This window comes from Quercus robur, chromosome 12 (assembly GCF_932294415.1).
Source record: "Quercus robur chromosome 12, dhQueRobu3.1, whole genome shotgun sequence".
Classification (NCBI taxonomy): domain Eukaryota; kingdom Viridiplantae; phylum Streptophyta; class Magnoliopsida; order Fagales; family Fagaceae; genus Quercus; species Quercus robur.
In genome coordinates this window covers 445,036-467,390 of record NC_065545.1, presented here as the reverse complement: position 1 = coordinate 467,390, position 22,355 = coordinate 445,036, and the positions used below count along the sequence as shown (strand labels likewise).

General features: G+C 39.7%; 4 protein-coding genes across 4 annotated transcripts; 3 read left to right on the top strand and 1 right to left on the bottom strand.

Annotated features, from left to right (window-relative positions):
• Nucleotides 1-953: 953 nt before the first annotated feature.
• LOC126710139 (protein SAN1-like) lies at nucleotides 954-1,466 on the top strand. Its single transcript, XM_050410520.1, has one exon. The coding sequence runs from the start codon at nucleotides 954-956 to the stop codon at nucleotides 1,464-1,466; it is 513 nt and encodes a 170-aa protein (XP_050266477.1).
• Nucleotides 1,467-3,238: 1,772 nt separating this feature from the next.
• On the bottom strand, nucleotides 3,239-8,574 carry LOC126709468 (F-box/LRR-repeat protein 17). The gene is made up of 11 exons (XM_050409719.1): nucleotides 7,835-8,574; nucleotides 7,240-7,341; nucleotides 6,459-6,603; nucleotides 6,156-6,340; nucleotides 5,899-6,003; nucleotides 5,314-5,411; nucleotides 4,975-5,186; nucleotides 4,825-4,891; nucleotides 4,646-4,731; nucleotides 3,893-3,991; nucleotides 3,239-3,586 (listed from the first exon to the last, which is right to left on the bottom strand). Exons 1-11 carry the CDS (start codon nucleotides 8,497-8,499, stop codon nucleotides 3,521-3,523), a joined length of 1,830 nt encoding a protein of 609 aa, XP_050265676.1. The 5' UTR covers nucleotides 8,500-8,574; the 3' UTR covers nucleotides 3,239-3,520.
• Nucleotides 8,575-11,878: 3,304 nt separating this feature from the next.
• LOC126710138 (uncharacterized) lies at nucleotides 11,879-13,033 on the top strand. Its single transcript, XM_050410519.1, has one exon. It carries the CDS (start codon nucleotides 11,879-11,881, stop codon nucleotides 13,031-13,033), a length of 1,155 nt encoding a protein of 384 aa, XP_050266476.1.
• Nucleotides 13,034-13,509: 476 nt separating this feature from the next.
• On the top strand, nucleotides 13,510-16,204 carry LOC126710137 (uncharacterized). The gene is made up of 3 exons (XM_050410518.1): nucleotides 13,510-14,300; nucleotides 14,412-15,302; nucleotides 15,553-16,204. The coding sequence occupies exons 1-3, from the start codon at nucleotides 13,510-13,512 to the stop codon at nucleotides 16,202-16,204; spliced, it is 2,334 nt and encodes a 777-aa protein (XP_050266475.1).
• Nucleotides 16,205-22,355: the final 6,151 nt, after the last annotated feature.

The following is a 22,355-nucleotide window of genomic DNA, read 5'->3' as shown; positions in this document are numbered from 1 at the left end:
GACTAAGAGAACAATGAGATGGAGAAGCAGGTGAGTGAGAGCGTGAGTGGAGAAAGTGAGTGACTTGGATCAGTGTGTGAGAGGGTGAGACAGTGAGTGAGAGCGTGAGAGTGTGCGTCTGCTCTGTGTGAGAGAGAGTGTGAGGGTGAGTGAGAGTGAGAGTGGAGAGTGATTTGTGTGAGGTGAGTGAGGTGTTATTTTTGAAAATACCTTATTTGAAATCGAGTATCAGACACTCGATTTCCTTGTCTTCCACGTGGAACATTAAAGACCACAACTGAAATCGAGTTTTTAAGGCTCGGTTTCACTTTAAGTAAACCGAGTCTCTGAGGCTCGAGATCTACTTGGCCAAATTCCAGGTGGCATGTCCATGTGGAACTCGAGTTTTACGTGGACACGCCACGTGGAATTTGGCCATATCAGGTCGCAGAAACTGAGCCTCAAAGGCTCGATTTAGAGGCTCGAGTTGTTAAAAATTGATATAGTTTATAAACGGGCCCTACTAACTATATAGTTTGTTTTTTATTGATAATTACCCATTTCGTCCCGATGTGAGAATATATACATAGCCACTCCCTGACCCAGTGCAGTACTGTTTTCCTAATCCATTTATGTAACGGAAAGGAATGATGTGATTATTGACAGCGTGTTTGGCGTGTTGGGTCTTAACTCTTATGTCATTAAGATAAAAATTACTGTACTATTTTTCTGTCCTAAAATTTAAATTAAATTAATTAGATTTTGGGTAAGGAAGTTGTACTTGGATTAGTTGTAAAAATTATCTTGAAATTAAGAGTATAGGCGGTATTTGTAAAAAAAAAAAAAAAAAAAAAAAAAAAAAGCCGGTAGGTAAGGAAAGTAGGTTTTCTATAATATAAATATAAATAGCCGTGTGAGTATATATTCTTCATTAAATTGGGGTTCAAATTAATATTCAAAAGCGCAAAAAATCAATGAATCAAAAATCATTGTCTCTCTCAATGAACAACACGTCCATCTCGGCTCCTCCATTCTCGGCTGCGGAGCAGGAAATTCCAGAGGTTGGCGGTGGCAATTTCAACTTGGCTCCTCCACTGATGATCGCCATGGAAGAACAAGAAGATTATGATGATGGTGTTTATTACTACGAATCTGAGTTTGTTGATGATGAATACGATGGAGGGGTTGACATTTTTCATATCGAATATGGTGATGATGATGATGATGATGATGAAGGTGCTGTTTATTACATGGAATCATTCCATGATTATGATGGTGGAAGATTAATAGTAGGATTGAAAGTGGTGAATATTGAAGAAGGGCCATTGGTGCTTTTGGGTGGTGAGCAGTGTGCAGTGTGTTTGGAAGAGTTTGGTGTTGGGTGGCAACCTAAGTTGCCATGCTCACATATCTTTCATCAAAACTGCATTATCAAATGGCTACGTATGAGTAATTTCTGTCCATTGTGTCGCAATAAGATGGCTTAGTGTTTTTTTTTTTCCTGATTGTGTGATTTTTTTTAATGCAAACTTCTACCACACTTCATACAGAACTGATCTGAACCTTTGTGTGTGTTTGTTTATGGAATTATGCTAATATTATTATTAAAAACTTTTTATGAAATCATTCCAAAACAGATTTTTTTATGATGAAGTACCAACTTATGTACTCTTTATATATGTTTATAGAAATATCTCCTTCAATGGTCTTACTCTGCATGTTTAACTAGCACTAGATATTTCTCAAAGACCACCTTGTGCATGTAATACCCTTGAAATTGTGAAAGCAAAGATCAAATTTTCAAGTTGCATAAACAAATCCTATATATATATATATATATATATAGGATTCCTCCTCAATAAACATAAAAGGCCCAATCACTGTGCCTATTTCTATCAGCCCCAAAGAAGAGTAGAATAAGTTCTCCTATGTGGAAGATTCACATGAAACATGCAACTTCTCAATTTAAGAAAATTACAACCAAAAAAAAAAAAATTTGCTGAATTTATGAAAATTATTATGAATTGTTAAATTGTTGTTTTAATAGGGTTATTTAAGTGAGTTGATCAAAGGGATTTAATGGCCCATATTGACCACATAAGGAATCGGGTGAAAGTTTATAGACCATAAGACTATTGGATATATATATATATATATATATATATGTGTGTGTGTGACTCTTAAAAAGAACTTTTAAATGAGATTACTTGACTTTTGAGTCAACAAAAGTGAGGTGAGTGACATTCACCTCTTTTATATAAGTATAGTCATGTATATTTCATTTAATATTGTCTTATTATTGATCTTCAATTCTTATAAATTCAAATTTAAGAAAGGTTTTAAGTTTTGCTATTCGGCACAATAATATACATTTGAAAAATGGAAAATACTAAGTGTGCGTTTGGTTTGCACGTCCACATTGGGTGTATGTGTTTTCAGCTTTTTTTTTTTAATTTTTTTAGCCACACAATTTGACTTTTCAACCACTTTTCAGCCACATAAGTGAGTCTCGTGTACTGTTCACGGGACCCACAAACCTCACTTTTTAACAACTTTTTTATTAAAACTAGATTCCACGACATTATTTACACAATTAAAAATTATTTTGTTACAGTGTTTTCAGTTATATACCCTAAATACAAAATGAACACAAGATTTGAATCCCCTCCCCCACTCGTTGTAACTTGTAACAATTGAATTATCAAAAATAAACAAGAACATAGTAGGTTTTTTTTTTTTTTTTTGATGAACAGAACATAGTAGGTTAGGGTGCTTGAAATATCTTAAGTATTATAAACCAAATCTTTCAAGGATACAATGACTTGTTTGAAAGATTAAAAGGCCTAAAGAGTTAGCCAGGCACTTCAAAATTTAAACATTAATTTAGGGGTTTATGGTATACCAAAACAGTAACAAAGGGCTGATTTTTAATATTAAATTTTGGGTACTGAAGTAAAAAGAACTGAGAAGGCAAAACACAAGATAGCACTTAGCAATACCACAGAAACAACTGCTACACAACAATACTAATCTACTACTATTACAAATGAATACTACATCTTAGGTTTCCCCAGGCAAAGTTCATATGTTCCACATACATTTTTGGATGAACGTAACTGAAATTTTGAAAGAAAAACTGACATTAGTCATTTCAATTTTGATTTCTAGATTTAGTGACCAAAGAAGATTGTGATTCAGATTCAAATTAATACCCTTTCTAGATTGGTAGAGAGACAAGACATAAGCAATAAAGAAAAAATTGTGAGAATTATAGATCTTTATTTCATAAATGAGGAACTGATAATCCAAAGTTGGTCATCCAGTTTTTTTTTTTCCAATAATGACATCAAGTTTGAAACAATAACACCAGTTGGTGTTTTTCTTTTTTAAAGGAAAGGTGATTCTACAAGGCACCAGTCCCAAACATGTTTTTGCAAAATTATACTGTTTGAATACATGGGCCACAGCCACAGGAAACTAACATAACAACAGATGAGATTGCACCATGTGTATAACATAAATCTTCAGAGACCATATGTGATCAGCTCACAAGAACATTACAGTGCCGTCTCTCAACCCTCCTTCGCTTCTTATCATCATCACATGACTGTAAAAAGAAAACGAGTATAATTCAGTAAGATATTGAAGTCCAGTAATTCACATAATCAAAAGAAGCATTAATTTCTAAACAAAATAAGCTTCGAATCTTATATCTTCAAACCAATAGGGTGTCACGCAACCAATGATTGACAAATATATCAAATCAAGAACATATAAGGTGATTAGTATAGAATTTATCTCTATTGTTTTTGAAAGAATAGCATGATGGGAGATTTTCCTATAACCAATTTGATGTCAGTACTCCAGAGATTCAAACAACATTTGCAGTTAAACAAGTTTTTTTCAGCTTTACCTGTGCACTTAGAAAATGTGGAACCCGAACCCTTTTGGAGCCATCAGCTAAACGTTTACATGGTAATACATTTTCCACGGCAGGGAAATCATTACTGACCTGCAAGTATGCAAGGGAACAACACAAGTGTAAGAACAATTTTATCTTGGCTGAAATCAAATTCAATTTCCTTAAATCATGGATAAAAGTTTATGCTATGGTTTTACTCTACAACAGGATTTAAAAGATTAATTAAGACAATAGTTGGGACGAGAATCTGAAGTTTAATCTACCAAGAGTTGTATCTTGTAAATGTTTTGTCTCAATAGTATATAAGATTAAAAAAAAAATTAAAAAGAGATTGTAATTGCAGAAAAAAGATTTTCTGGGTCCTGATTGCAACAAAACTCTGCCTTGAGAATCAGAATTTATGCCTAACATAAGGTGAATGCAGCAAGAATGAGCATATCCCCAAAAAAGAACCATTATTCATTCTAAGAATTTACAGAACTTATTGTAAACATGAAATTAAAATTCGGTTTGCTGTGCACTTCAACCATGTGTAGGAGTTAACTTTGCTTGCAGTTGCCTACCTACTTAGATGGTAAACAAATCAACAATTCCTAACATTTAAAGATCAGAGAATTTAGCACTAACACAGTACAATGCTGCAATCATGTTGATCATGCAATTTAGATGGATCTATTTCCAAGATTCAGCTTTCTGAATATTAAACACAGCTTGTTCACAAACTGCTTTTGGATTCTATCTTACCTGACTTTCAACGGCCCCTATCAACAACTCTTGACAGCCTGATGCATGCACACTTTCTAATTTGGAGCACTGAAGTAACAGTCTCTCTGGGTACATAAACATGGTCATCAATTATATGTTGTTTGATAATAAAGAAAAATTACAATCATTACTTAAGAATGATTCATCAAATAACATACCTGGATGCAAATTCTTACAAGAGTTTAGATTTAGATCATTCAGTTCTGGGCAGTTTAAATATAAAGCCTGCATTCAAATTCACAAAATAAGAGCCCAAGAGAAGACCATACAGGAATGCACAAGTAACTTTTTAATTTAAAGAGTCTCACGTCTAAGCCAGAACAACCCCACAAACTGAGTTTCTTCAGCCGACCATGCTTGATAATCAGCTTTTGGTAAATAAGATGGTTTGCAGTGTTTCTTAATTCCCAATCACTGCTTTCATCAGGGATTCCATTTTGGGAATTGGGATCACAAATGGTCATGCCACAATCCATGAGCTCAAGAAGTGGCAATTGAGCTGTAGCAAACTGAATGCCACCTGAAAATTACAGACAACACTTCAATGAACAAAGGCAGTGTGAAAACAAAGATTACCAAACAAAGGACTAAAAATATATATAGGATTCAACAATGAATTAGAAGAAAATCCTCAAATGGGTAATTACTTGAAGTAACATTTGGACAAAGAGCAAGGAGGAGTCTTGAAAGTGTTTCAGGGAACACATTGCAGATCATTCCAATGCCACTATCACTAATGCTTGATCTGCAAATTGAAGTATAGCGTTAGAAATAAAATCTCAAACATTACGAGAAGTGAATTAGCTATCATCTTGAAGTTTACATATATTTTAACATTTTCTATTTTTATTACAAAGCCTACAAATGAAGGTTCAAGCCAACTTGATCAGTAGGCAAGTTACAGTGTTACACAAACTCGAAAGTTCTGAGATTCGTAAGATAAAAATGCTACTCTGCATACATAGATATGATAATTACCTTCAAAACATGGGAGCATAAATTCAGAATTGGATATAGCAATACTCATTTTAAAAAAAGGTTTTGGCTCCAATGTGCAATTCTTACCTTATAAGTCCCTATTCTGGTATTTTCTTTAACATTAGGTCAGATTCATTTCATAGTGCTTATAAATTATGTACAAGCCAGTATTTAACTTGGTAACAATACCAACACAATCAATTAACCATCTTATAGAAGGTTGAAAACAGTTGTACTTGGGAGGAAAAACATACCCACTCAGGTCAAGCAATTCTAAGTTCGGATAGCTTGAAGCAATTGCAGCAACAGATGCATCAGTGATTTCAGATCCAAGAACAAGCGAAAGCATTCGCAATCCCCTGAACAGAGCAGCCAACTTATATTATTGTTATCCAGTGGTCAAAATAGGACTTTCAGTTGCTAAGTGGTGAAGGATCTGAAGATTTCTAGACATGTTAAAAAAAATACTATATACCACACTAAAGTCATAAATCATGGATATGTGACAAACCTTAGATTTGCAGCAGTAAGAGCAAGCACAACAGAATGAGAAAGACGAACCGATGCAATGTGTATGTTTTGCAACCTTAAGCAATTCCTTCCCAAACCATCAACCATGGTAGTAAGATCAGTGCTATCATTTTCTTGACGATAAAATTCTAAGGAAATCTCCTTGAGATTTGGGCAGTTAAAAACCTATGGACACATACAAAGGAATTAACTTAAATGCAGAAGAGAAAGAAAACATTGAATTGCAATTCTAGAGAAAGATCACACCTCAAGCAATAATAAAAAGGAAAAGGGAAAAAATCACCATCTTAGAGAGTGAGTAAAGATCCGAAAGCCAAAGTGTAGAAAGGCTTGACGAACAAAGAACAAAACCCCCTAGATTAGAACACCCTTCCATCTTAAGGCTTTTAAGACATCTTTTATCCGCAACAAAACGACCCAATTCATCGCTGCATTTGAAATTCATAAAATCAACTCTATCAATCAATCAATTGATACAAACAGTTTTATCAGCTTGAGGAAAAAAAAAATGGTAAATGCCATGGATCACGTAGCAGCAAAAATAATGGCCAAAGCACAAACTAAAATAAGTGGTAAAACAGAACCAAAGTAGTGAACAGTAACCAGTTGGTATCCTAAGCACAGAAACAAATCCAATCACTCTTATGAAAATTTGAAAGCACAGCAACCACACAAAAATTAGTTCAATTTTAGTTCATCAAAAAAAATTAGTTCAATTTAATAGCTTCATAGAGTAAACTATTGCACATAACACACACACACACATGGGAGAATATATCTATAATAATTGCATCCAAATATCAAACAGAGAAAATATTCTGAGTCATTTTACATCCACTATTTTACAAAGTTGATGCATTGATGTACACATTTTAAAAGGCAAAAAAGTAATGTCTACATTAAAAACAAGAAAATAGATGTGAGAGAATAACAGCCACATCCAACAATAATAATAAAGTTACGCTTCTAAGCTAATTTTTAGATTTGCAGTGTAGATCACATTGTGCATTATACAAGACAACCCAATAATTTCACAAAAAACAAAAAGAGAACAGGAATTATACCCATTGATCCGATTAATCGCAGTATCGGATTTCAAGATCTCCATAAATTCCAGATTAGGGCATGAAAATGCAATGCAAGCTAACATTGTTGCATCCAAATCACTGCAACACCAACAGCAACAAAAAAGAAATATTAGAAAATTCAAAATCCACAGTACCAATATTATTCTTTATTGACCATTCACATACTAAGCCTAATTTATTTTTAGAAAAATATATGACAACCTCAAAAGAAAAAAACAAAAAACAAAACTCAATTTTCCATCATTACTTTACTTCCACTGCATTGTGCTATCAGAAAGCTAAAAACGCATTGAACACTTGGAAATCATTAAAGAGCACATTGAAAATGCTATTAGATCGAGCAGTATAACATCGTTCCTCGCGTCGATCTATATAGATCAAACACTACGACGTCGTTTTCTCTCATCGATCTTTATAGATCAAGTTCACATTGCACTTTTAGTTCGTGTTATTCATTAAGGTTCAGTTATTTTAAGCAATTCATGTTGTTTAAGCTTAACGTCCGTTAGAACAATCCGATCGGGCCGATAAAACCATAGATCTGACAGAGTTTCATATCAGAAACCCTAACCTTTCCATTCTAAGGGAGAGTCTGACGAGCCCTGGGCATTTCTGCAACACCGATCCTACGAAACCGACCTGAGCTCTGGCTGGAACCCTAAGCCTGAGCTCCTCCGCCGCCTTCCACAGCCTCTTCGACGTCTCTCTCCACGACTTCGAAACTCTCGCCGCCGACAACAGCCCCACTGGCGGCAACCTCCTGAGTATCTCCCACAAGCAACTCGCCGGTAACGCGCCCGGCTCCGGATCCATTGAAGGATAACCGAAGTCCTCCTCCTCCTGCTCCTCTTCCTCGACCTCAGGCTCCGGCTCGGGGAAGCCGGCGCGGACGTCGTCGTCGAAAGAGAGGGCGCGACGGAAGTGCGTGTAGGGCTGACGCGGTGGCGGAGGACGCGTGGAGGAGAGAGAGGCGGAGGAATCGGCACGAGAAGTTGGAGTGTTGATAATAGGACTAGAAGTAGTGGTGGCTGTGGTAGTGTCGGTGGTGGTGGTGGTGGTTATGCTGGTGTGGCAGTTGTGGCCCTTCTTAGGAAGACCACAGCGGCCACAGTTGTAACTCCCACGCTTCTTGCCACGTTTATGATCGGCAGCAGCGGAGGAGAATGTAACGGTAGGTCCGGCGCAGGGAGTGGTGGGAGCATCGGCGGAGAAATGTGGTTGGTTTTGGTGTTGCATTGTGAAAACTGAAAAGAAGATATTTGTGTGTGTGTGTGTGTGAGAGAGAGAGAGAGAGAGAGAGAGTGAGAAATGGGGCAAGAAATAAAAGGGGAATAGAGAGAGAAGAAGTGGTCGGAAAGACGCGGGAGATTGAGGGTTATTTCGCGCGCTGTGTTTGAAATAAGTGATTAAAAAAAAAAAAAAAAGAGAGAGAAAAGCGTTAGCTGAACCTGAGGAGCGTGCTTTGTTATTTACATTGACCAAAATGACCCTCAGTGAGTGAGGCGTGGTGGGTGAGTGAAACACGTGATTTTTTGGCCCTTATTTTAGAAATAAACAAATATACATATATATATTTGGGGTATTTAATTTAATTTGTTTCCAATAGAGATATGCCCATTATGGAAATTGGAAATGGACAGATTTCGGATTTTATGTGGATCTTGGAAGTTATTGCTTGCTCTTACAAATTTACTAATCAATTTGCTAATGATAGATATGTCAGAAATTTAAGATGCCTTCTCATACATAAGGTAATCTTTGATTTTTTTTCACTATAAAAAAAGAAGATAAGGGGCGATCTAAGTTATCGTTTAGAATAGTAGAAACTCCAAATAAGTCATAGTTATGCATCCATCGAAGACGCTTTAATTATCATCCACCTCATTCACTACTAATATTAGGGATAGAATTTTAATCAAATATGATATTATCTTCTTCTTCTTTTTTCTCTAAATATATAATTTAAGAGTGGAGTTGTGGTATGTCTTTGTATTAAAACTTCTTTTCCTTTCCCTTGTGTGTGTGTGTTTGTTTCTCAAAAAAAAAAATTATGATAGTTATTTATTTATGGCACAAAAATATAGTTTTTATTATCATTGTGTTTATATTTATTATTTATTCTACTAATTTACATAAAATACTCTCTCTTTCTCTCTCCCTCCCTTCAACAAGCATGATCACTATGCATGTATCCTTCATTGATGGATGAATAGATGGCCTTAGTAAATAAAATATTTTTAGAAATGTTTTATAAGAAAAGAAAAGGGAATTTTTTTTTTTTTTGAAATTTTGTTATATTTTCTATAAAAATGATGTCAAAAATTTCCTAAAATTGTTTATTAACAATTTCTCTAAGAACATTAGTTAACATGACCTAGCAAAATTATAGTAACAATAATAATAGAGATAAGACTAAAATGCAAATTGCATCATTTAAGTTTGATTGAAATTTATTTCAATCCTCTAACTTTACTTTTGTTCAATTTAGTCCTCTAAGTTTTAAATTCACTTAATTTAGACGTTTTGTCCATGTTATAAGTATGGATGCTACAAGTACAAGATAATGAAAATATAAGAGAAGGCCGGTTTAAAGGAAATGTTTAACAACAATATTTATGACATATGCCATTATTTTACAAAACACTTGTTTGAAAAATGAATGTAATGTATTCTAAGACATGTGCAACCACGTCACATTTACATTGAATGACTTCTTATTAGGTGGGTCATGCTTCAAATAATTTTAGTTGGCTAGCTAGATGATAACATTGAACAAAGGTGGCACCCTTTTTCCTACTAAAAAAAAGTGGCAACCTTTATTAAATAGCCTCCTCTACCTGGTAGATCGAGGAGATTCAATTTATCAGTCACCGAAACAGAAAAGTAAAATGCTTGAATTCAAACCCTCTATAGGAAATAATAGTTTTATAGCATAAAATGATTGAATTTGCTTCCTATAGGCTATATCATTTCCTTTTCAAATCCAATGCATGTTGTTGTTAGGCCATGAATACTTCCGACTGACCTTTTTTTCTCCTTTGGATTTATGATTGTAACGTGTCGTTTTGACTGTTGTAGATGCTGTGTGTGCCAGGATGAGGCTGAGGCTATATAACTTTTCTCGTGGATTATCGATACCCAACGAAGAAACTCTGCATCAACTTTATATATATATATATATAACCAGTAACATTAAGTATTAACCACACAATAGCATATACATTTTTTATGTGCCTTTCCATCAGCAAAATACAGAGTGATGGGAATGACGGTGCTACATCCCACGGACGAAGATAACATTAATGACGAAGGAAGCATCCTTGACGAAGTCATCGGGAACAACAAAGAAAGCTATCATCACTGACGAAGGTAGGGAGTCATTCAATGCAGTCAATCAATGATCTGAGCAGTTACGAAATCAACCAAGCAGACCGTTGGGAGCCTCTTAAAAGTCTCATTACTGGACCAGGGGCGTTACTTGAGAAAGCATTAACAACCCCAACGGCTAGCCCCTAAGGCCGCAGGTATAAAGCTCTCACACAGTCAACAGAAGGTACGATATATACACTGACACTTTGAGAGTACATTCTGATTCTTTACTTTGTTTGATCATTATCCTAACTTTGACATCGGAGACGTTGTGGCAGGCACCACACCGGTGACCCTCATCGAGCAAACCTTCGCACACCACAAGGGCTTCCATCTGCCCACTCTTACTGACGAGTTTGTGTCCATCAGTTTGACGCCGTCTGTGGGGAACGAGTTTTCAGATTCATATTCGAAAACGTAGTTTCCATTAATTCTCTATATCCAGATGGAATCCAACCCAGATTCAGCAGCCTTGGCCCAGCAAGTTCAAGCCCTTACAGCCACCATTGAAGAACTTACCAAACAAAACCAGGAGATGAAGTTATGACTCCAGCAGGTTCAGCAGGCCCAATAGGACGAAAGCCGGTCCAAGGGTAACCTGGAGGGAGAAGGGGATAGCCACAGGAGAGGTACCCCCCAAAAGCCAGCTACCCCGGACGAATAGAATTCAGATCTTCTTCGAGAAATGAGGAAAGAGATGGACGAACTAAGGAGTGCCATCAAAGAAAAAACGGACCGGAGTGTGGACAAAATGGTAAGGGTTACGGATTCACCCTTCACCGCAGCGGTGCTTGAATGCCCCGTACCGTCAAAATTCCGTTTACCTCAACTAGAGCCATTCGACGGACTCAAGGACCCTCAGGATCATCTTAATACCTTTAAGACGACTCTGGGTCTTCAACAACCACCTGACGAGATACTGTGTCGCTCCTTCCCAACCACTCTCAAAGGAGCTGCAAGAGAATGGTTCACAAAGTTGCGGACCTCGTCCATAGACAACTTCGAGCAATTAAGCAGCGCCTTCTTACGCCATTTCATAGGGGGGCAACGTCCAAAAAAGCCGGTAGACTACTTACTTACCGTGAAGCAGGGAGAGAAGGAAACTCTAAGGTCATATGTCAAACGATTCACCCGGGAGACTTTGGAGGTGGATGAAGCCGATGACAAGGTGCAGCTGACGACCTTCAAAGCAGGGCTGAGGTCTAGAGATCTCGTGGCCTCCCTCGCTAAGAATCCACCAAAGACGATGGCAGAAATGCTCCTAAAGGCACAGAAATACATGAATGCTGAAGACGCTTTAGCTGCCATAAAGGATACCGAGAAGCCAGGCAACAAGGCAAGGAGGGAAGACGATCGTCGGGGGCACAAGAGAGATCGACCAGATCGTCGGAACAACGACGGGAATAAGAGGAAAGATAATAAAAATCCTCGGACGGCAAGATTTACTCCTCTGGTCATGCCTGTTGACAAGATTTTCATGCAGATCAAGGACGAGCATTATCTCAAATGGCCTAGACCATTGCACTCATCCCCTAATGTCTGCGACAAGAACAAGTACTGCTGGTTCCATAAGGATCACGGCCACAACACCGAAGATTGCAGGGACCTGAAGGAGCAGATAGAGGAGTTAATACGGAAAGGGAAGTTACAGAAATACGTGAAGAAAGGAGAATACAGCAAGTCCATAAACGATGACAAAACCCAGCACGAATCGTTCTCCCGGGATGACGATCGTCCGTCCCATCCTCCAAACAAAGTGATCGAGGAGATCAACACGATCACAGGAGGGCCGTTCTCAAGAGAGTCGTTTAAGTCACTTAAAAAGGCATACCAGAGACAAGTTAACAGCGTCCACACCGTACCCCCTTCCAAGCACCGACGAACATACGAAGACATGTCTTTCAATGAGGGAGATGCCATGGGAGTAAAGCAACCCCACAATGATCCCTTGGTCATAATGTTAAATATAGAAGGGTTCAATACCAAAAGGATCCTCGTCGATAATGGCAGCTCTGCGGACATCATCTACCTCCCAGCCTTCCAACAGCTGAGACTAGATCCAAAAAGACTACGCCTTTTTGATTCTCCACTCGTCAGCTTCAGTGGAGACAGGGTCTACCCCCGGGGTATAGTGACATTGACGGTGACGGCGGGGACCTACCCAGTGCAGTTGACTCGACAAGTAGATTTCCTGGTGGTGGATTGTCCCTCATCCTACAATGTCATCGTTGGAAGACCCACTCTCAATAAGTGGAAGGCGGCAACGTCAACTTACTGTTTGAAGGTAAAATTCCCAACAGATAATGGTGTCGGTGAAGTGAAAGGAGATCAAGTCCTGGCAAGAGAATGCTACCAAGCCGTCCTGGTTGGGAAGGAGAACCATTCTTGGATGATTGAGTAGAAGGAAGAAGACAGGATAGAGGCCCTGGAGACGGTGGAGTTGGTAAAAGGAGAGGCGAACAAGACGACCAAGATAGGAACGACGTTGAGCCCCGAGATGAGAACAAAACTTATAAAGTTCCTGAAAGAGAATCTAGACGTCTTTGCATGGAGTCACGAAGACATGCCGGGCATATCCCCAGAAGTCATCCAGCATAAGTTGAATGTGGACCCAGAATGGAAACCCGTCCAGCAACGACGAAACGAGACCAGGCAGGTGCAGAGGAAGTTACCAAACTCCTGACGGCAGGGTTCATCCGGGAGGTGTATTATCCTAAATGGTTGGCAAATGTAGTCTTGGTGAAGAAAGCAAACGGGAAATGGAGGATGTGCGTAGACTTCACCGACCTGAACAAGGCATGCCCAAAGGACAGCTTCCCCCTACCCAGGATAGACCAGCTCGTGGACTCCACAGCCGAACACAAATTACTGACATTCATGGACGCCTTCTCAGGATACAACCAGATACGGATGGCGGAAGAAGACCAGGAAAAGACCGCCTTCATCACAAGCCAAGGACTCTACTGTTACAGGGTGATGCCATTTGGGCTGAAGAATGCCGGGGCTACGTACCAGAGGTTGGTGAACAAAATGTTCAGCCAACAAATTGGCAGGAACATGGAAGTGTACGTGGACGATATGCTCGTCAAGAGCAAAGAAGAGCTCGCACACCTGGACGACCTGAAGGAGACATTTACAACCCTCAAAGCACACCAGATGAGATTGAATCCAAGTAAGTGTATCTTTGGGGTTGCTTCGGGAAAATTCCTGAGATTCATGGTGTCCCAAAGAGGAATAGAAGCAAACCCAGAAAAAGTGCAAGCCATCATCAACATGACGTCCCCCAGGACCATCAAGGAAGTTCAAAAACTCACCGGAAGGATAGCGGCTTTAAACAGGTTCGTCTCTAGGGCCACAGACAAATGCCTGCCCTTCTTTAAGACCTTGAAGCCGGCCTTTGCTTGGACTGACGAGTGCGAAGCGGCTTTCCAAGAACTGAAGCAATATCTGAGCAACCCGCCTCTTCTAAGCCCGTCCAAAGAAGGAGAAAACCTATACCTGTACCTGGCGATGTCAGCCTTGGCAGTGAGTGCAGCTTTGATTAAAGAAGAAGGCAAGAAGCAACTCCCGGTCTACTACATCAGCCAAGCCTTCCAAGGAGCTGAGTTCAGATACCCAAGGATCGAAAAGATTGCGTTTGCACTAATAGTAGCCTCACGCAAGGTCAGGCAATATTTCCAGTCAAATCCTATCCTTGTGATGACGGATCAACCAATCAAGAAATCAATGAACAAACCAGAAGCAGCAGGGAGAATGGTCTAGTGGGCAATTGAACTTAGTCAATTTGACATCGAGTACCATCCAAGAACTGCTATCAAGGCGCAAGCTCTGGCCGACTTCATCGCTGAATTCACTCTCCCAAATGAAGATGGAATTCCTGACGGAGTTGATAAATGGACAATACATACAGATGGTTCGTCAGCCAAAAAGAAGGGAGGAGTAAGGGTCGTCATAACCACCCCCGACGGAGAAGTGATGAAATATGGGGTCCAACTAAAGTTCCCAGCCACGAATAATGAAGCCGAGTATGAAGGAATACTGACGGGCTTGAGGCTTGGGAAAGCTCTTGATGCCAAAAACTTGTTGATCCAGAGTGATTCAAAGCTGGTAATCGGACAGATCAGGGGAGAGTACGAGGCAAAGGAAGAAAAGATGCAAAAATACCTAAAACTGAGGAGACAACTAACTCAGGAGTTCGATACAGTGGAGTTCGTACAGATCCCAAAAAGCCAGAATATGGGGGCTGACGAAGTGTCAAAACTAGCATCATCAGAAGAAGGGAGGACGACCATGGACTTGGCAATAGAGGTCCAAAAACGCCCTAGTATTGAAGAGGTTGCAGTGTTCACCCTCCAGAGCACAGACACCTGGATGACGCCCATAATATCTTTCCTCCAGGACGGGCACCTCCCTCAAAACACAAAAGAAGCCAGAAAGGTCAAGAAGAAAGCAGCCAGATTCACGATCCTGAATGACGTCTTGTACAAGAGAGGCTTCTCTATGCCTTACTTGAAGTGCGTCGACGAAGAAAAGGCCAAATACATCCTGGAGGAAGTACACGGTGGAATCTGTAGCGACCATGTCGACTCTAGATCCCTGGTCAACAAGGTGATAAGAGTAGGGTATTTTTGGCCAACCATGCAGGTGGACGCCGCTGATCTCGTCAGAAGGTGCGACAAATGCCAGCGATACGGGAATGTGCAACGGCTTCCAGCAAAGAAAATGATGACTATAGCTTCCCCATGGCCATTCGCACAATGGGGAATCGATATCGTCGGTCCTCTGCCCCAAGGTAAAGGTCAGGTAAAAATTGCTTCTAGTTGCTATTGACTATTTCACAAAATGGGTTGAAGCAGAGGCCTTAGCAACGATCACTGAGGCTCGGATCCGGAGCTTTGTGTGGAAAAACATAATCTGCAGGTTCGGGATTCCCTTGATGATCATATCTGATAATGGGAGGCAGTTCGACAACCAAGGCTTCAGAGAATTCTACTCAGACCTTGGAATCAAGAATCAGTTCTCATCCCTGAGACATCCCCAGGCAAACGGACAGACGGAAGTGACGAACAGGACGCTGCTCAAGATTATCAAAACCAAGCTGGACGAAGCAAAAGGTGCCTGGCCAGAAGAACTACCTAGTGTCCTGTGGGCTTACAGGACCACAGCCAGATGCTCGACAGGAGAGACACCCTTCAGGCTTACCTATGGCACAGAGGCAGTAATCCCAGTAGAGGTTGGAGTAACAAGCATCAGACGAGGAACTTTTAGAGAAGGACTCAATGACGATGAACTGCGGCTCAACCTGGACTGCCTGGATGAAGTAAGAGATAATGCAACCAGTAGAATGACAAAGTATCAAAAAAAGATGACCGAGTACTACAACAAGAGGGTTAAACTCAGGCGACTGGACATAGGGGACCTCGTCCTTCGCAAAATCACTACAGCAACTAAAGACCCTACTCAAGGAAAATTGGGCCCTACGTGGGAAGGGCCTTACCGCGTCATTCACTACTCTAGACAAGGAAGTTACCATCTAGAAACTATGGACAGACAAAAGCTCCCTCGGCCATGAAACATTGAGCATTTAAAGAAATACCATGAGTAAATGTAATAGACGAATGCATTCGTTCTTGAAATTAATGAAAGAATTATTCCTCTGATGTCTTTGTGCAGGCAGTACTGGTCAATCATAAGGCCTATAAATCACTAAGTAACAAGATTCCGCCTTGACGGATGTAAGTTACTGACGACCATCCTGGGAGGTTTAAAAGACTAAGTAACAAGATTTCGCCTTGACGGATGTAAATTACTGACGACCATACTAGGAGGTTTAAAAGACTAAGTAACAAGATTCCGCCTTGACGGATGTAAGTTACTGACGACCATCCTAGGAGGTTTAAAAGACTAAGTAACAAGATTCCGCCTTAACGGATGTAAGTTACTGACGACCATCCTAGGAGGTTTAAAAGATTAAGTAACAAGATTCCGCCTTGACGGATGTAAGTTACTGACGATAATGTACAAAAAAAAAAAAAAAAAAAAAAAAAAAAAAAAAAAGACTAAGTGACAAGAGTCTGCCTGGACGGACATAAGCCACCCAGGCAGAACCCCCTTGGCAAGTGCAAATGGCAGGAGTCTATTTGACGGAGAAAAGAGAGCCATACATCAAATCAAAACGGGATGCAACAACCGATTAACAAGGTACAAAAGTGTAGACGAATGTAAATCAACTAAAACATCTGGAGGAAAAGTAAGTATGCTTCATTCAAGCCCATAACCACTGGGCCACTATCATTGTTTTCAAAATAAAATTGATTGTTTTCAAATTAGATTTACAAAAAGAAAAGGCCCAAAACAAGACGGGCACCCACCATAAAACAAAAGGAAAAATTTTCTAAGTATTTAAATCAGGCATCAGCAGTGTCTTCACTGGCCGGTACGTCAGCAGCAGGTTCAGGCGCATCATCACCCGGGGCAAAAGACTGAGCCGCTTCATCTAGAGCCATCTCCTTGTCCACCTCTTCCAAATCCAGGCTCTCCATGTTGACTCCAGATGGATGCTTGATCAGATACCTCCGGAGAAGCTTAAAACCTTTGAAATACCAACTGAAGAGCATAGTATTGTACTCGTCAGTGGTCTAGAAATCCTCCACGGATCGGGCAGCGATGGTTACAAGTTTCTCTTTGGCTGCAAGAAGCTGCTCGTCCTTCTCATGAGTCAACCCGCGCTCAACCCTGAGGTCGTCCTCCAGCACTTTGACCTTCTCCTTCAATGAAGTTGCCTCGTCCATGGAGGTGATCAGGTTCGTCTTCAAGTCAGAGTTCTCTTTCTCCAAGGCCTCCATCCGGGTTGTCAGAGACGCCACCTTGGCCTCTTGAGTGAGATATTCAGTGGTAATATGGAGGCTCTCTCCCAACACCTGGAGGAAATTATGAAGTCGTCAGTAAAAAAAAAAAAAAAAAAAAAAAAAAAATGTAGAAGGAAGAACTCCGTACCTGGACGAGTTTGTGAACATGACGAGAGGCAACATCGTTTAAAGACATGTCAGAAAGAGCCCTCAAGTCCGCTGGAGTGACAACCTCGTGAGCCCTGTCTACGGCCAACGTCTCGTCATCCTATATTGTGGATGAACGAGTATCAGCCTTCTCCTTCTCCTTCCTTTTGCCAGCCACACGCGGCCTTTTGGAGCCGGGAGTAGGAATCTCCTCTATTGAAGCGGTCGGGGAGGCAGTCCTCGTCGTTTCAGAAGCTATGGAAGGAATGATATTAAGGGGAATGGGAGCAGGACCCTTCCCGGTCACACGCACAGTCTTCTTCCCCAGATTGGACAGCGGTTCGTCCTTCTTCGATCTCATCTTCGCGTACATGTCCTTGTTAAATTTTGTCGTCATCTCTGCAAGAAGAAAACGCCTATCAAGAATGCTTAAGTGCGCATAAGAAGAATCAGCACTGACGAGGATAATGCTTACTTTTTTTGCCTTCAATACCAAGTTGACGAAGAACGTAAGGAGACGGATCAGGACCAAGGTTGTAAAATGCAAGAGACTGGGGGTCAACCAGTTCATCCCAGCTCTCAATCGTCTCAGCGTACCCGATCGCAGTCTCGATGCATTCCTTATACCGGCTCTTAAGTTCAGGCTGTCTCTTAACTATACCAAACAAAGAATCAAAGAAGTTAGCAAGACCAGAGCCTCAAAGGTGGCAAAATTAAACGACGGGGAGAAATACTGACGCACCTAAGGTCGAGGTTCCCCACCGACGGAGCAACCTCGGGATATCACCCCAATCACTGCTGGATTGAGTCTCGAAGTCGTCCCCAAACACAAAGAAAAAGCGCGACTTCCAATACCTGAAGGACGAGGGCAAGCCCTTGACGATCCTAGTTTTTCTCTCCCAAGGGATTAACTCATAATACCCCCACTCCTTGGACTCTTTCAAACGGTACAAGTAGGTGAGCTCACCTATCCTGATCATATTCCCGTTGGAGGCCAACCATATTTGCATACAGTTGATCACGATCCTCCACGAGTTAGGCATGAGCTGCCCGGGAGCAATACCAAAGTGAGCTAGAAGTTCCATCAGGAACGGGTGGACGGGGAGTCTAAGCCCGCAGGTGAAAGTTGACTCGTAAAAACATACTTCACCTGGAAAAAAGTGGCAGGCCCTATCTTCTTCCCTAGGTAGACGAACACGAACCCTAGACAGAAACTGAAACCTATCCTTGAACCTATTTACGGTTTCGGCGTCCAGACCACAAACCTCCCTGAAGGCGTAAAAAGCCCTAACCTCCCAAGGGCCAGAGACGGCTGTATCTCCTTCAGCCGGGTCACCACTAGATGACAACCCAGTCTCAAGGTCACTAGACCTAACCTCAGACATTAACCCTCTCCTTGCTAAACCCTCGAACCAATTAAGCGATTGACGGAGCAAGGGCAACAAGTCGCCCAAAACCACGCTCAGACAATTGCCCTCAAACACAAAATTTTCTAAAAACAGATAAGTACCCAAAGACCCCCCTAGACGCGCAAAAAGGAAGGAGATCGACGGGCAAGCTATCCTAACCTCCAAGCTATCAACCATGGAAATGCAGAAATCGGAGGGCAGAGAAATACGGTACAAACTAAATCCCCAAAAGAAAAACAGAGACCAACAACAGAAGAGAAATAAAAGGAAACAAAGAATCAGAAATTATGCTACAGTAAAAGGAAAAAAAAAGAAGGAAGTAAAAGGAAAGAGAAACGCACCTCCAATGGCGGAACATCAAAAGCACAGCACAAGGTGATTTGGAGAAGAAAGGAGGTCTCAAGAAAATGCTCAGAGTATCACTGGGGAATTTTTCTGTCTTTGCTCTCTGAAAAGTAAAAGAGAAATTAAAGTGGAGAAGTTTTAAACTTAGGCCAAAAAACGATTGAAAAACCAGCGGGAAACCCAAGGGTCATACCATTAATTCCACAGATCATCACGCGCCACGTGGCCATGATTGCGTGTAGCGCCGCCACTAAGCATTAAAAGCGGAACAGAACCCCAAGAGTCACAAGAAAAACTTTTCATCTTCTGTGATCGTCATGACACGTTACCGACGACACTAGAACCTGGGGGGCAACTGATGGGAATGACGGTGCTACATCCCACGGATGAAGATAACATTAATGACGAAGGAAGCATCCTTGACGAAGTCATCGGGAACAACGAAGAAAGCTATCATCACTGACGAAGGCAGGGAGTCATTCAATGCAGTCAATCAATGACCTGAGCAGTTACGAAATCAACCAAGCAGACTGTTGGGAGCCTCTTAAAAGTCTCATTACTGGACCAGGGGCGTTACTTGAGAAAGCATTAACAACCCCAACGGCTAGCCCCTAAGGCCGCAGGTATAAAGCTCTCACACAGTCAACAGAAGGTACGATATATACACTGACACTTTGAGAGTACATTCTGATTCTTTACTTTGTTTGATCATTATCCTAACTTTGGCATCGGAGACGTTGTGGCAGGCACCACACCGGTGACCCTCATCGAGCAAACCTTCGCACACCACAAGGGCTTCCATCTGCCCACTCTTACTGACGAGTTTGTGTTCCATCACAGAGATTCAAAGACAAACTAGAGCGAATATTGCTATTCCATTTCCATAGCAAAGAAGCGCCTGTATATTATTTCAACAAAAGACAAGGACATTTCAGTCCCGCACTCGATTTATATTTTTTCCTAATTAAAACAGAATAGTACATGTTTTATGTTTTTTTCTTTAAATTTTTATTTAAAATATGAAAGCAAATCTCTATTTTAATTGTGAGCAAAATAAAAATGCAAGATTCGTAAGGCATAACATGTAATGTGAAATTAAAATTATGAGTAGCTCTATAAATTACCACATAATTAAACTTATAAGTCTCTCTATAACTTACTATTGAATTAAACTCGTGAATCACTCTGTAAACTTTGGGAGAAAATGATTGAGTTGAGGTTAAGATTCAAAACAACAATATCAAAGAGTCAATTTGATTTTACGTTGGGTCAGTCTATCATGAAAGCCATTTTCTTACTTAGATGTCTACTAAAAAAGTATAGAGAGGCTTGCAAGGATTTTCATATGGTTTCTTGAATTTGAAAAAACATATTACTTATGACATGTTCCTATAGAGTTTATGTGGTGATTTTTGGAAAAGGAAAAAAAAAAAAAAAAAAACTCTAAAGTATACTAAGTTGATAAAGGAAATGTATAACAAAATTATAGTTTATGTAGATGTAAGAACAAGTGGAGGCATCACAAGTGAGTTTCCTATTACTATAGGTTTGCATTAATAACCAACATTAAGAGCATATCTCTTTGTACTAGTGATAGATGAGTTCACTAAATTGATTAAAGAGCAAGTCTTTTAAGGGGCGCGTGTGTATATATATTTCCTGGATGGTATGGTTTTAGTGGATGCAACTAGAGGTGGAGTTAATGCTAATTTAGAAATTTGGAGAGATATTGTAGTATCTACAAATTTTCGATTAAGTAGGACTAAAATATAGTACATGGGATGCAAGTTTAGTAAATGTAAAAAAATAATGACTAGGTGGTAAGACTCAATAGTCAATAGATACTAAAGAACGAGAACTTTTAATAGCTTAGATCAATAATTTATAAAAATGGAGATATTAAAGAGGATGTGAATCATAGGAGGGTGGATGCAGCGGGGAATTTCATCATTTGTATTACTAGTCGCAGACCCATGTGATGTGTGATAATGTATAATTATTTTGAGATTTGATATAATGTATAATTTATTTTCTAAATTTTATTGTAGATAATTGGTAAAAATACAAAACTGACCCTCTAACTTTCACATTTTTTTTTCATTTCAGTCCTCTAACTTTCAGTTTTATCAATTCAATCCTCTAACTTTCAGTTTTTATCAATGCAGGGCTTCGTTACAACTCAGTTAGTGCTGCCGTTAGAACCATTGAAATGACGCTGTTTTGCATGTTTTTTTTTTTTTAAAATTCGAAATTAAAAGAAAATAAGAAAAATCTAAAAAAAAATAAAGAAGAAGAAAACATCGTCGTCGTTCCCCTTCCTAGTGTCTGTGTAAATTGTAGCGTGCCCATTGTTCGTCAAGTTCGCACGGTTGGTTCGAGTCGAGTTTGAGGCACGACTTGCCACTATTGGACCAATGTAGGAGGCTAACCAGACCGGGATGAAGGTCACGACAGCTCCCTTTTACGTTATCCTTGCCTAAACCGTGATAGAATTGATATTACTCAAATAATTGATAATACTCTTAACCCAAACCTATCTTTTCTTATTCTCAAGTAAGTACACCAAAATAGACTGAATGTGGAGTTGTAATTAGTAAACACAACTCAAAAAATTAATAATAATTATAATAATTCAGTGATGTAAAACCATAATCGATGATAAATAATGCATTTAATGTGATAGAACTATAGAAGTGGTTGTTGTTGAAGTAACATTAATCAGATTTATTGTTACATTAATATTTTAAACTAAATTATTATGTATACAAGTCTGTGATTTTATGTGCTTGTTGAAAGTTTTATTCAAGTTTTTTTTGGAGAATAAGTTCTATTCAAGTTGAATTCAATATCATGTAGAAAAATTTGGTACACCACAAAAAAACATATCAGGAAAACCACTATATCAAGAAAACCACTTGCATGTAATATTTTATAAAAAAGAAAAAGAAAGGGAAAAAAATTAAACCTTAATTAA